The sequence below is a fragment of the Ahaetulla prasina genome, chromosome 2, assembly GCF_028640845.1.
Source record: "Ahaetulla prasina isolate Xishuangbanna chromosome 2, ASM2864084v1, whole genome shotgun sequence".
NCBI lineage: Eukaryota > Metazoa > Chordata > Lepidosauria > Squamata > Colubridae > Ahaetulla > Ahaetulla prasina.
The window spans coordinates 258732643-258747191 of NC_080540.1; the positions used below are offsets into that span (position 1 = coordinate 258732643).

The 14549-nt window shown below is 35.1% G+C and overlaps 1 protein-coding gene across 2 annotated transcripts in view; it reads left to right on the forward strand.

The window, feature by feature from the left end:
• The window catches only part of CHD1 (chromodomain helicase DNA binding protein 1), a 67707-nt gene that overhangs the window by 28980 nt on the left and 24178 nt on the right, over positions 1–14549 (forward strand). For both annotated transcript variants that reach the window (XM_058169549.1, XM_058169550.1), the window contains exons 8-14: positions 477–702; positions 4111–4211; positions 5979–6157; positions 10146–10273; positions 11059–11275; positions 13288–13377; positions 13962–14152. In XM_058169549.1, coding sequence (XP_058025532.1) covers positions 477–702; positions 4111–4211; positions 5979–6157; positions 10146–10273; positions 11059–11275; positions 13288–13377; positions 13962–14152 — 1132 coding nt within the window. The remainder of the gene's footprint in view (positions 1–476; positions 703–4110; positions 4212–5978; positions 6158–10145; positions 10274–11058; positions 11276–13287; positions 13378–13961; positions 14153–14549) is intronic.

Sequence of the window (14549 nt, forward strand, 5' to 3'; positions counted from 1 at the left end):
GAGAGGAAATAATAGGCATAGATATTGTGTATTAACTGTAACAGTGATCATGTGACTCTGACAGTGCAAAGGTGTAAACTTGGGCATTGGTCATAAAATTATTTTTCTCAGCCATATTATAACTTTGAACAGTTGCTGAACAAGACAGTCAGTAAGTGACATCTACCTATATGCTAGTGATTGCCCAACATGAAGAGGAAACTTCAGCTAATCGGCATCTCTAGCCAAAGTTCCTGAGTCTAACTTGGTATCACTAGTCTAACGGCAATCACTTTGTTTTACATTGGTTGAAATCACAATAGTCAATTCTTTGGCAGAATATTTTTTCTCTGAAACTTTTAACTTGACAACACTGCATCTCATTTTTGCATTAAATGCCTACAGAAGTTTTTATCTTAAAACCATCTGATATTTTATATTCGATCTAAGAATTGTATACGATTGAAGTTTTTTTAAACTATGACTATTTTTCTCAGCAACTGGTGCTACAACCACTATCTATGCAGTTGAAGCTGATGGAGATCCAAATGCAGGATATGATAAATCAAAAGAATCTGGTGATATGCAGTATTTGATTAAATGGAAAGGTTGGTCCCATATTCATAATACCTGGGAAACTGAAGAAACTCTAAAGCAGCAGAATGTTAGAGGAATGAAGAAACTGGACAACTATAAGAAAAAGGATCAGGAAACTAAGCGTTGGTGAGTGTTTGCAAATTATAATAACATATTCTTAACATTATGTATAATATTTGCATGATATATAAGACAAGTGACATTAAATAATTTATATTTTTGAATTCAAGGTATGTCAGTACTCCTGATCGCCAAATTCAGGATAATTGGTTTAGCAGAAGAATGAATAGATTTTATTTGAATGTAAAATATTTAATAATACAGATAGTCCTCAACTTACAACCCCAATTGAAACCAGAATTTTTGTTGCTAAGCAAGGCAGTTGTTAAATGAGTTGCCCCTGAATTTATGAATTTTTGTCAATTTGTTAAGTGAATTACACAATATTAACTGAATCTGGTTTCCCCCAATTGATTTTATGTTTTGAAAGCCGACTTGGCCATATATATAAAATCACTTCCTAAACAGTGATTATATATATATATGGCCATGATACACTGCAACTGTCATAAATGCAGGCTGACTGCCAATATTTTGTCATCTGACTCTGAAGATGCTGTGATGATCCTAAATGCAAGGACCAGTCATAAGAAATTTTGTTAGTATCTATTGTAACTTCAAATAGTTGCTAAATAAATGGTTGTAAATCAAGGAATCCCTATAAATCCAGATATTTACTATGCAGGATACAGGTTTACTAGATTTTAAAAAACATTGGATGAAAATAAATATCCATAATCATTGCTAAACACTTAGGAAGATGTTTTTATTTTAAAAAGCTATCTAATGTTTGCCTTTAAACCAGTGTGATTTAAAATGGAATCTTCAGTTAAAAAGAAGACAATTCTGCTGAAGTTATGAACATATAGGGGTGCACAGTATATCTCCTACCATAGTCTGCATTAGAAAATAATAAGAGAATTATTCTTTACATTGATTCATGTTGCACAGAATATGTAAAAATTCATATTGAAAATTTTATGCTCAGAAATGTACAGATCAAATGTTAGTTATGCAATATTATTCAAAAATGCATTGGTTTTTTAGCAATAGTAAACTTTACTATTTTACTATTTACTAAACTTTGTTGGCTAAGTTATATATTGGTTAAAAGATTAATTTTATAAAAATGAGATGACTTCAGTCTATAACAATACGGTGCCTTGCTTTTTAACTGTATGGAAAAATATATGGATATTCAATATAGTTCAATATAGTTCAATATTAGTTCTGGCTCAATTAAAATCTGACTAAAGTTCCAATTATGGGTGTACATGAAATATAAAATCCTTTTTAAAAACACTGACAGCAAACCATGGATTCCAGAAATTCTGCTTGAAGCATTGTTGGATCAGCCTGAATTCAGCAGAAACAAAACTTCAAACATTTTAGTTGTTTTAGGGTTTTTTAGATTTTTTTAAATCCCATCTTCATTAGTTTTATAAATAACTCAGGGTCTATTTACTCTAGAACAACCCTGTGAGATGAGTTGGTCTGAGACACAGTGACTAGTCCAAAGTCACCCAGCCAGCTTTCACTCCTGAGATTGGAGTAGAACTCACAGGCTCCTGGTTTATAGCTTGGTGCCATAACAACTCAACTAAACTGGTCTATACCAAAAAGTTTTAGCTGAAACAAAATCCAGAAGGATTTTGGAGTTATTTTATAGGGCAAGTAAGTCAAGACTTGTGCATGTTGCCCATCTTCTTCCAAGTGGAGCCGACCCAACTTATCTTCCCAGCACCTGCTCTCCCCTTTCAGCCACTGTCAATCCATGTTTGACCAATCTGACCACCCATTTCATAGAACTTTGCCTTTCACTTTTCCCCTGCCCCAATTTAACTACCCCTGCCAGTGTATTAGCCTGTGTGCATATTTTTAATTATGAAACTGATTACTAGCGATAAGTGATAGGTTCTCAGCATGACTGTTCCAATGGCTTCTGTTCTATAATCTTCATAGCCCATCCTTTCTCTTAGCCATGGTTGCTAATCTCCATCCATGCTGTTTTCAAAGAAAATCCTTAGCTGTGATATTTTCATATTCTTATCCACACATTCTGCTTGATATATTGTGGTGTTTTGGTCCATATCTAGACCCATACAATCCTATTTCATTCTCATTCCAAACAAGGCATAGGGTAGCTGTTCCATGCACAGAACAATTTGTGTCTAGTGTTTTTCATAACCCTAGCTAGGATCTAAATACGTTGGTATCAGCAGAAAGTTCTTCCTATGTCCTCACTTTCCTGAGACTAAGGTTCATGTGATATAAGGAAAAGATTAGATTTTAGGCCATGAAGTACATGTCATCAGGTCCTGAAGTGACTGTTAGCTAGCCGTCTCTCTTTTATTATTTATATCTAATGATATAATTGATTATCTAATATAATCTCCATTTATATTTTGTAGCTAATGAATTTTCATAGCTAATCCGAACCAAATGTCCCTGATGGGTTATATATTAATGTGTAAAAGATACAGTGAAAATATTTTTTAAAAAATAATAGCGATCAACTAGTAAAAATCAACCTTCCCTGAAAATGGATGCTGGGAGGTCAAACTAGGTTTGAAGATTTGTGAAATCAAACTGTCTTTCTGTCTCGTCCGATCTCACCACAGCCGGGGCCTTCTTATCTGCTTCCGAACACGGAGGAATGTCCTAGTATGCCTCCCGGCCCCAGCCCTGGCTCCATGCCCAGACAGGCTGAAGAGGAGGAAGTATCTCCAGCCCCCAGCTCTGGCTCCATGCCCAGGCAAACGGAGCAACTAGACCCCTCCCCCTCCTCCACAGCATGTGAGCCTGAGGGAGGTCAATTGCCAACAGCTGCAGACTGGAGTGACCCTCATGTCAGAAGACTTGATAGACGGAGGCAACAGAAGGAAGGGAGGGGCAGGCCTGGATAAGTGCTGAGTCATGGAGCCACACCCCATGGCCTATATAAAGGACCTGCTTTCTGGCATTCTCTGAGTCAGGCAAAGTCTAAACATATCTTGCTGAAGTCACTTTCTGGTCTCCTGCCTGCCCTGAGGACTTTGCTAGGACTTTGGCAGAGCTGCAGAGGCACGCCTGATTCGGATTTCCCTGACCCGGCCGTCAGCGGAGGAGTGGGACACGACACTTTCAAGATTTTCTTAAAACCATGTGTTTTACAGACCCTCCATATAATTATAAACTATTTTTAGTATCTTGTCAGAAAGATAATACCTAAATGCATTAGATAATCCGTATTATCCCAAATCTTTATCTAAATATTTAAAAAGAATTTTTGGGGTTGTGCAGGATAGCATTAGGAAGTCAAGAAGCCACACTATTCATATTACCCTTTAGGACCCAACCATTGAAAGTCACAACTCTGTAAAAGTCATATATGGGGTGGTTGTCATCTCATTAGAAATAGTATTTTTATATCTTGAAATCAGTATCAATATTTTTTTAATGATGTCACTAACATTATGCATATTTTCTTTCCAGGCTGAAAAATGCTTCTCCAGAAGATGTAGAATATTACAACTGTCAGCAAGAGCTTACAGATGACTTGCATAAGCAGTATCAAATTGTAGAGAGAATTATTGGTAGGTGATATAACTTGAAACTTGAAATATACATGATTCAAATATATTTAAATTCATAATATTTATATAAAATATTATTTTAAAATCATTTTATTTATTTGCTTTAGTTTAAAGCCGTTATAATCACGGTAATTAAAAATTACTTACAGCCTGGGTTTTGCTGAAAATAGATAAATTAATTTTAAGCAATACTGTTGAATTTGTAAATGCAGTAATAGTAGAGAAATATAATTACTTCACCACTCTTTTGTGTCATAGTGTAAGCTTAAACTTAAGTTCCTATCCATTTTGATAACTTGTATTTGATTGCACTCATCTTTAGCTTTTGCCAAATCAAAACTTTACTGGATTGGTGACCAGGAGGAGGCAATGCAGGAACAATCCTGTCAATTGCCAATATCAACCCCTTATTCCATAGGCAGACCAAGTATCCTACAGAATGCATTTCAGACCTTTGGGAAAATCTTCAAGAAGTGCTATGAAATTCTCACATTATCTGTGGAAGACTAGATTTGATCATATGTAATCTTTTAGACAATAACTCTTCATCTTCTCCCTCTCTAATATGGATTACATCTAATGTCTGAAATGGTACAGGATTTCCTGCTTGAGCAGGGGCTGGACTAGAAGACCTCCAAGGTCCCTTCCAGCCCTATTCTGATTCTGATTTTAATGCATCATTGATACCCTGATGGGCATATCTCCAAGAGAAACTCACTCCCTTTCTCTTCTATATGTGTTTCAGTAATACTTGCCTAATCCATCTGCTGATCCAAGATCAGAATTTGAATGAGAAAAGTTATATTATGGAGAAACCTGGCATTCAATAGCAACAGTTTAAGCCCTGTCCCACACTTGGTTACCAAAATGAGGTGGAGAGAGGAGGAATTAAAGTAGGGTAGCTCATCTCCAATCTCCTCTCATATATTACTATTTTGTTACTATCCTTTCCTCACTACTCTCTTCCACTCCCCATTCTGATAATTAATGGAGTTGACCAATTTACTTACTTCCTTATATTCTTCCAGCTTCAATCAACCCTTTCTCCCTGTGGCTTTTCCTTCTCCTCTCTAAATAGAGTGCCCCCCTTTCTGGAGAGCATTCCACCATCCTTGTTGTCCCCCCACCTCTTGGGATAGTAATTTGCACTGTATTGTTTCTACAACTGACATAAGTCTGGTCACCCAATGTTTTCCTACTTCTGAATTAATTCAAACTATTCAGGTTTTTTTTACCTTTCCCTTAGGAGCCTACATGCACTTTACTTTTAGTGTTGATTTCGAGGAAAAGAAGACACTCTATAGACCCCTTTTTTGTGAGCTACTATAGGGTTGAACTCTCTCTCCCCATTTATTTAGCATCCACATGAAACCACTGGGTGAGGTCATCCAACAATTTCCTTTCCCACTTACCTTCCACTTAAGTTGTCTCTGGCTTTCCCAGGCTTAATTCTCTGGCTGCCTCCTCAGCTTGCATTCTTGCTTTGTTCCTTTTTCATTCAGTCCAGTTTCTACTCTGATGCCATTTCACCTTTTGAAATCCCATTCACAGATCTCCAACCAATTAATCATTCTCTCAAAACATTTGTCACTTTTTCCATTTTCTTTTTTCTTGCAAATCTTTCCTAGTTAAACAATTACATCCACTCAAACTCAGACATTATTAATGAATATTGTATTTTAATCAGGTTTTGTGTACGATCTGTTCTTCATGATTCATTATTTAAGTGAAAATCTTGCTTTTCATTTTTATGCTTACTTTCTATAGCCCATTCTAATCAAAAGTCAGCAGCTGGTTATCCAGATTATTATTGTAAATGGCAAGGTCTCCCTTACTCAGAGTGCAGCTGGGAAGATGGAGCTCTCATTGCAAAAAAGTTCCAGTCACGCATTGATGAGTATTTTAGTAGAAATCAGTCGAAGACTACGCCATTTAAAGATTGTAAGGTAGGTAAAATTTAAATTATTTTAGTAAATGTATCATATTCAGCATTTTAAATATAGGTGTTTTCATTGTACAGATGGGAATCCATAAATAAAGGCAGGTATAAACCAAATAAATCTGAGTTGAATGGTCCTCAGGATAAACAAACATATTTATTTATTTTATTTATTTATTTATCACATTTGTATACCGCCCTATGTCCCTAGGGACTCAGGGCGGTTCACAGGCAAATAAAAAGGTACATATAAATACAGAATAAAATATCAATTAAAAAACTTATTCCACATAGCCAAATAATTAAAAAACAATATAAATAATAAAACCCATTAAAAACAATATAAATTTAAAATCTAGTCCAGTCCTGCGCATATGAATAGATGTGTTTTAAGCTCGCGGCGGAAGGTTCGGAGGTCCGGAAGTTGACGAAGTCCTGGGGGGAGTTCATTCCAGAGGGTGGGAGCCCCCACAGAGAAGGCCCTTCCCCTGGGTGTCGCCAAACGGCACTGCCTGGCTGACGGCACCCTGAGGAGTCCCTCTCTGTGAGGGCGCACGGGTCGGTGAGAGGTATTCGGTAGCAGCAGGCGGTCCCGTAAGTAGCCCGGCCCTATATCACATCATAAGTGGTGATTCAGTCAAGGTTGTCTCTGAAACATCTAGGAATATGCCAATACAGAAACTGCCATTTATTTCAAATATGAAACAAAACTTTCCTCCTGAGAGTGTTCCAAATTGGGATAGCTATTCAACCCACAGTAAACTATGGCAACTCAGAACAAGCCCCTGGACCCTTGTTTTCAGTCATGGATCACAAGATTGGCATTCCATGATGACAGCTTCTGGTTAACCAACTTATGCAAAAACTAGCAAGAGAGAGGCTGTTTAAAATATTTTTGAAAACATAAAAAATATAATCATAAGTAACAACGGAATCATTTAAATTTTGTGAAGAAAACTTGAAAAATGACATGTTTCATCAATATTATCTTTGTTTGTACCTTCAATAGGCAGGTTAATTTATTTAACCAAGCAATCAGTTAAATAGGAAAATAAATAGGGAAAAATAAGACGAAATATTAGGTATTAGTATTAAATTGTTTCAGCTACCAAGTCTCCATTTTTAAGGATCCTCTTTGCAGATGTCAGCTAAGCATTCAATACCATAATTCCAGCTATTCTTCTAACTAAACTAAATCAGCCACCTGTACCAGACCACACTTGTAAATGGATCATAAGCTTTCTAACAGACAGGAAGCAGCAGGTGAATCTAGACAAAATCACATTTGATACATGTACAATTAATACAGGAGCACCCCCCACCCCCCGGGCTGGGTGCTCTCTCCACTTTTCTTCTGTCTGTACACCAATGAGTGCATCTCAAAAGATCCCTCAAAGTATTGAAGTTTGCAGATTGCAACAGTGATTGGTCTCATTCGAGATGACAAATCTGCATACAGACAGGAGGTTGAACAACTAACCTTGTGGTGCAACTGGAACAATCGTGAACTAAACACACTCAAAACAGTAGAAATGGTGGTAGATTTTACAAGAATTATACTACCACCTCTTACAATACTAGACAACACAATATCAACGGTAAGGCCTTCAAGTTTCTAGGTTCTATCATATCTCAAGACTTAAAATGGACACCTAACATTAAAAACGTCATAAAAAAAGCACAACAGAGAGTGTTCTTTTTGTGCCAACTCAGAAAACTCAAACTGCCCAAGGAGCTGCTGATACAGTTCTACAGAGAAATTATTGAGTATGTCATCTGTATCTCTATAACTGTCTGGTTTGGCTCTGCAAACACAGACTTCAGAGGATAATTAGAACTGCAGAAAAAACAATTGCTACCAACCTTCCTCCATTGAGGACCTGTATACTGCATGAGTCAAAAAGAGTATGAAAATATCTACAGACCCCTCACATCCTGGACATAAATTGTTTAAACTTCTACATTCAAAACGATGCTATAGGGCACTGCACACCAGAACAACTAAACACAAGAACAGTTTTTTCCTGAATGCCATCACTGCTAAACAACTAATTCCCACAACACTGTCAAATTATTTACTAAGACTGTACAGTAGAACCTCTGGTCGTGACCGTAATTCGTTCCATAACTTTGGTCACAACCCGATTTGGTCATGACCGGAAGTGAGATGAGCATGCACTTGCAAAAAAAAATAAAATGTGGGGAAGGGGAAATCGGCCGCAGCGCATTTGATTGCCACCTGAGTATGTGTTCGCGACCAGATTGAAAACTTTCATGAATTTTTTGGTCGGAACCTGATTTGGTCGTGGTCAGAAGTGTTCATGACCAAAGTTTATTCTTCTTATCCTTCCTTTTACCTATCTCCTCCCACTTATGACTATAACCTTGTTGCTTGTATCTTTACAATTTATATTGTTTTATTTGTTTCCTAGTACAATTTGATTGCTTATTAGTAACCTATGACTATCATTAAGTGTTGTATCTTATGATTCTTGATGAATGTATTTTATTTTTCTTTATGTACACTGAGAACATATGCAGCAAAGACAAATTCCTTGTTTGTCCAATCACTCTTGGCCAATAAAGAATTCTATTCTATTCCGATTCCTATTCCGATTCTATTTGAGGGTCTCAAGATATAGTCACATGGCATGTTGTGTCATACGCAGTCAGCTGCTATGTTTTCAGCAGTATGAAGAGCAAGTACTGTAAATGTCATTCAGTTAAATGGATTATTTCCGAAGTGTAAACTGTAACAATAGTGGGAGGTTGATTTAACATTGAACTGTCCCTCCTTTATGCGTGTGGAAATGATTTAACACTTTTATGGTATCTGTAAGGTACTGATGGCCAATTTCAGTGCCTGGTGAAAAGATCTTTATTCTTTTCATACTAAGGCTCCTTCTGCACAATCAGGTGCAATTTGTGAACAATGACAAGGTATCTTTTGGCTTACAGCCTGCCTGTGATATTCTCAAATAATAAACTGGCTGTGTAATCTTAGCTGTGGCCTAGAATTCAGGAATAGGAAATTGCTCTCCCTGACGATCTTTAGCCTCAGCCAATTGGTTTCTGACAGACGAAAAGAGACTTTACTCTTATAGATGGAAGAACCTTTGGCTGCGGCCAGAGACTCCCAACACTGTCATGTATCTGTACAATTACTGCCACAAGATAGTGATACGTTTTTAAAAAATCTTTCTTTTTACATTAGTCATTTTCCATCTCCTATAACCATTAGAACTTGATTTAATTCACTGTCTCATTATCTTTCATCCTCTTAACTGCTTTATTATTTCTGCCACTCATAGGTGTTTTTGAATTGGCATTTGTATTGGGGAAAATAGAGTAGATTGACTGTACTAGTCCTAAATTAATGTGGGGGAGTGGAGTTATCCTGCATTTAAAAGAAAAACCTGAATTATGTGTGTGGTATACAGCAATAAACACAGCAGTACTATCACCTATCATATGTGCAACTTCCAATTCCCCCAAGCCAAAAAGTAGTCTTCCTGGGGAAGGAGCTTGAAGAGATAGGTCTTAAAGAGGTTAAATTGAAAAGCAAAATAATAGGAAGATGAGATTTGTCTTCCTTTAACAGGTCCCCATTACTTTGGCTTGAAAATTAAAAAAGAAAACTGAAGAGCTGCATACTTGAATTAATTGGGTCTGTTGCCTGCCTAAGAACCAGATAATTTTAAAAGATTAGCAGCTGTAAATCATAATCTAGTTTCAGATCCTTTGTAGCAGTCCTGGTCTTAATTTCTCAGCAAAGTATAATCGGATCTAAGATATTTTTTCATTGTGTCATGTGTTTAAATACCAACCTGTTATTTACCTCTAGTACTCTGGTCCCAGATCACATCATCTCTCCTCTCCCACTTCATCATTTTTATATTATCTCTGTTGTCTTTGAATGTCAGATAGTATAGAATTCAAGGTTTTCAATTGAAAGTGAAATTAGGAATAAAAATGTTTCTCTTTTACTTTGGTAGGTTTTGAAGCAAAGACCAAGATTTGTGGCTTTAAAGAAGCAACCTAATTACATTGGAGGTCATGAAAACCTAGAGTTAAGAGATTATCAATTAAATGGACTAAATTGGTTAGCCCATTCATGGTGCAAGTATGTACATACTTAAAATCGTACAACTGTATATTAAAGTGCATATATATATTTGCTCTGTTCAGTTTTACTAACTGAAAATAAGTGTCATATACATTTTCATTTAGCTGACTATTTATGTAATGTATGTATGTATATATGTATGTATGTATTTTATTTATTTAGTTAGTTAGTTAGTTATTTTGGCCTTTAACTGGCTGAACTTCTTGCTGCAGAGTTTTGGAACTCTTTCACCATTGCCTAGGACTGAGAGAATGACTTGCCCAAGGTCACCCAGCTGGTTTTGTGCTTAAGGCAGGACTAGAGTTAGTCAAATAGTTTCTAGCCCAGTGACCTAATCACTATACTAAACAGGTTTTCTTATCAGCATAAATGTGTTCCATTCAGACTTGAAAGTGCAAAAATAATAATTATATTCTAAAGATATTTCAGGCTTAACATAGGCACTTTGCAAAATTGAAGCGTATTGGGGCCTTAGTGCCATTAGAAGTAAGAATCTTGCCTTCTGAATGTTTAACACAAAGTACAGTTTTGGAATTTTAAAATGTATTTAATAATCTAATTTAGCAAAGTGGGAGAAAAGTACTGTTCTCTTAATAAACGATGAAGATCAAAATCTTGCCAGCCGTTATATAGCAATAGACTACGCCAAAAGGGAAAATATATCACAAATGGTGGTTACGCAGAAAAACTCAAAAATATTAGAAGACAATACATCAATGTAATGTAGGAATTAATGAATCTGTATGTGATGTTTAACTTATTTTGTTCATACCACTTTACAGGGGAAACAGCTGTATTCTTGCTGATGAAATGGGTTTAGGCAAAACAATACAAACCATCTCCTTTTTGAATTACTTATTTCATGAGCATCAGTTGTATGGACCTTTCCTGCTCGTAGTACCTCTTTCCACCCTGACATCTTGGCAAAGAGAAATCCAGACATGGGCTCCGCAGATGAATGCCGTAGTTTATTTGGGAGATATTACTAGTAGAAATGTGGTAAGTGCAATTGTAGGTTAATGGGAAACAGAGATCTGGAAGTATTATTTGGATAGTGGTGTGATTTTAATCTACAGCTATACTAAAGATTTTTTTATATTTTTTGTTTTAGATAAATATTAATTAAAATATAGTGACATTATTTAGTAGTTGATATTCGGTTGAACAAGAGAAAACAGACTAAAATAGGAAGTAGATCTCATGTGAAATTTATATTTATCACATCTCTTTAATTGGCTACAGATAGAATTAAAAACTGATAGCATAGTTGAATAGTCTGAATTTTGTTTTTTCATTTGATACTTAATGAAATGTTTTATCACAAGCAAAACATTAGCAGAATTCATTAGCCACTTTACCCACTATTATTTTTCAGCTAATATATTTTAAAGTGTTTAATGTTTTAATGATATAATGTAAATGTTTCTTTGAAATTGTTTAAGAAGCTGGCTTTCCTAGGAATAATAATTTTTCAGCTGTTTTTTTTCCCCCCAAGGTAATCCCTTGATCCACAACTTTTTTGGCAAGCAGGGACATATGAAAAATTGGAGAACAAATTATAATCTGGGGCGGGGGCAGGCTTTCAAAAGAGACATGGCTGACTGCTAACAAAATAATTGTCATGTATATGGCATAGTCAAACCAAAATGGAAGAAAATATAAAGGATATCAAAAGATATGTCTCTGGGCATATTGTCTCTTGCTACAGATATTGGGTCGGAAACCTCCTTGGAACCCTTGTCATAATTATTTAATGAAGTCATTATATAGTTTTGCATTCTAAAAGAGTCAGTATTGAGTCATTAAGTGCTAGAAAAAATGTCTAGAAAGAGTGTGATAGTAGTCTACAGTAAAAAGTTAGTCCTATCCAAACAATGTTCTTTCCTACACGAGAGTTTAGATCTGAGTTTCAAGAAAGAATTGTAACACAAGAATTACTCTGCAGTGAATTCTACATATATTTACTTATGCCAAAAGGCAAATCTAATGTCAGGAAAGAGGTTTCAATTTATTCATTAGTAAGTTTTGATTCTAATGTCAGGAATTCTGAAAAGTAAATTCCTTATAACACTAAATAATTGCAAAAAATCAAAAACATGGCAAACTTGCTCCCCAAGCAAGTTTGGGGAATTGACGGCATCTGGTTTGCAGTACAGTAATGTTATCCTTGATGCCAATATTTTGGTAGAATCCCGGATTTGATAATTTTCAGCAATCTATGATGATTTCCAGGATAATTTAGGCAAGTATTATTCCCTTTCTAAATGATATCCTCACCTATAATTTCAAAATCATAAATTAAATAGTTACATAATGAGAACCCCCCCCCCAAATAAGAAAGTCTCTAGGTAAGAGGCTTCCAAAATGTTCCAGGTAAACACCTATTAATAATTAGTCTTTTCTCTGAAATCAACCACTCCAGTTGGAAGTATGTTACATAAGGAGGCAAGAACCCTCAAATTATCACCTGGTCAGCATTTTGCATATTATTTTTAAATATTATGTATGCCATCTCTTGAAGAAAATGGATGAATAGAGAATACAAAATCTTTAACACAAAGCTGGCAGGTTTTCAAAACTAATTACAACATATTTTATCACTTTTTATTATGTTTGTAGAGAAATACAGTTTTGTTTATTTTCATTGCATTTACTAATTTCTGATCAACTTTTGACTTGATCAGTTATTTAAGTTAATGAGAAAAGCTTTAAAAACTGAAACTGCTGCTTTTTAAGTCTTTTGATTGAATTGCACTCCAATCTCTTCACCAGATGGATAATGGGTTATCAATGGGATCTGTACTATCCTTCTTTCTTATAGAGAAGTTAAACAGAACTGTTTATTAATCGCATTTCTATTTTGTGCTCCTTTCCTATTCTTTCATTATCATATGTTTATATGCAATTTGTGTTTGGATTGGTGTGTTTTAAAATTAATAAAATTGTTTAGCTGTTTCATAGATTTTTTTAAAAAAAACTGTGGCCTTGTATTTTACTGATTTTTTCTATAGATAAGAACTCATGAATGGATGCATCCACAGACCAAACGATTAAAATTTAACATCTTGTTGACAACCTATGAAATTCTGCTGAAAGATAAGGTTAGTAATTAGACTGATTAATTTAATAATTTCTAAAGATTAAAACTGAATGTTCAAAATACGTTATTTTTTCGGTTACAAATAAGAAACTAGATTGATTGTTACGATACATACCAATAACTACCAAATATAGCTTGGATGTTTTGGATATTTCTTTCCATTTCAAAGATGGAAAAAACGAGGCCTAACATCAAAAAAGAAGACTGAATGTTTCAGAATGCCTTTTATAACTACCTCCTCCTTCAGCAAACTGAAAATGGACATTCTTTATGAGATTGAAAGAAAACCTTGTGTACCTATAGGATCCATTCCTTCCTTTCCATCAGAATTATGGAAAAATGTATGATTTTCTCAAGGCTGGTAGAAATAATTTCCAACCTGTTGGAAAAGAAGAAAAAGAAAACTCATCAACACTATCCTTCCAGGGCTTTGGATAAAATGGTTTATCTGCCTTCTTATATTATTATTATTTATTTACCTGTGTAATTTTTATTGCCCATAATTTATTTTAAATTGCTATGTTAAATATATTTTTCTTTTAAAAGAAAGCATACTTATTGTGGGGTTTTTTTCCTTCTAAAAAGTCGTTCCTTGGAGGCTTAAATTGGGCCTTTATAGGAGTAGATGAAGCCCATCGATTAAAAAATGATGACTCCCTCTTATATAAGACATTAATAGACTTCAAATCTAATCATCGCCTTCTTATCACTGGAACACCTCTGCAAAACTCCCTGAAAGAGCTGTGGTCCCTGCTTCATTTCATCATGCCAGAAAAGTAGGTAATCATATTGCATCACCTTTTTGACAAACATATATAGTAAGGCTGCAATTTGGTTTATATTCATCTTGTTTTAATGGATAAAAACTTATCTTTCTGAACTTATCTTTCAGTTTTGTTGTATTTTGGTTTCAGATAAAACTTGATAACTTTGCTACTTTATTATATTTAGACTTTAAATTTAAAGAAAATCACTAACAATTACATCAAGAAATTTAAACTGGCTGGTTTGGAGGTCAATTACAAATTCTCAGGAAGGCCACCTATTACATATATGGCTGTATGGAAGAATTTTTTCAGAATTAATTTTCATGACTTTAAAGGGAAAAAATACATCTGAAATATTGCAGACTAGGAGTGTCAAGCTTGTGTCATCACCTGACATATCATGACT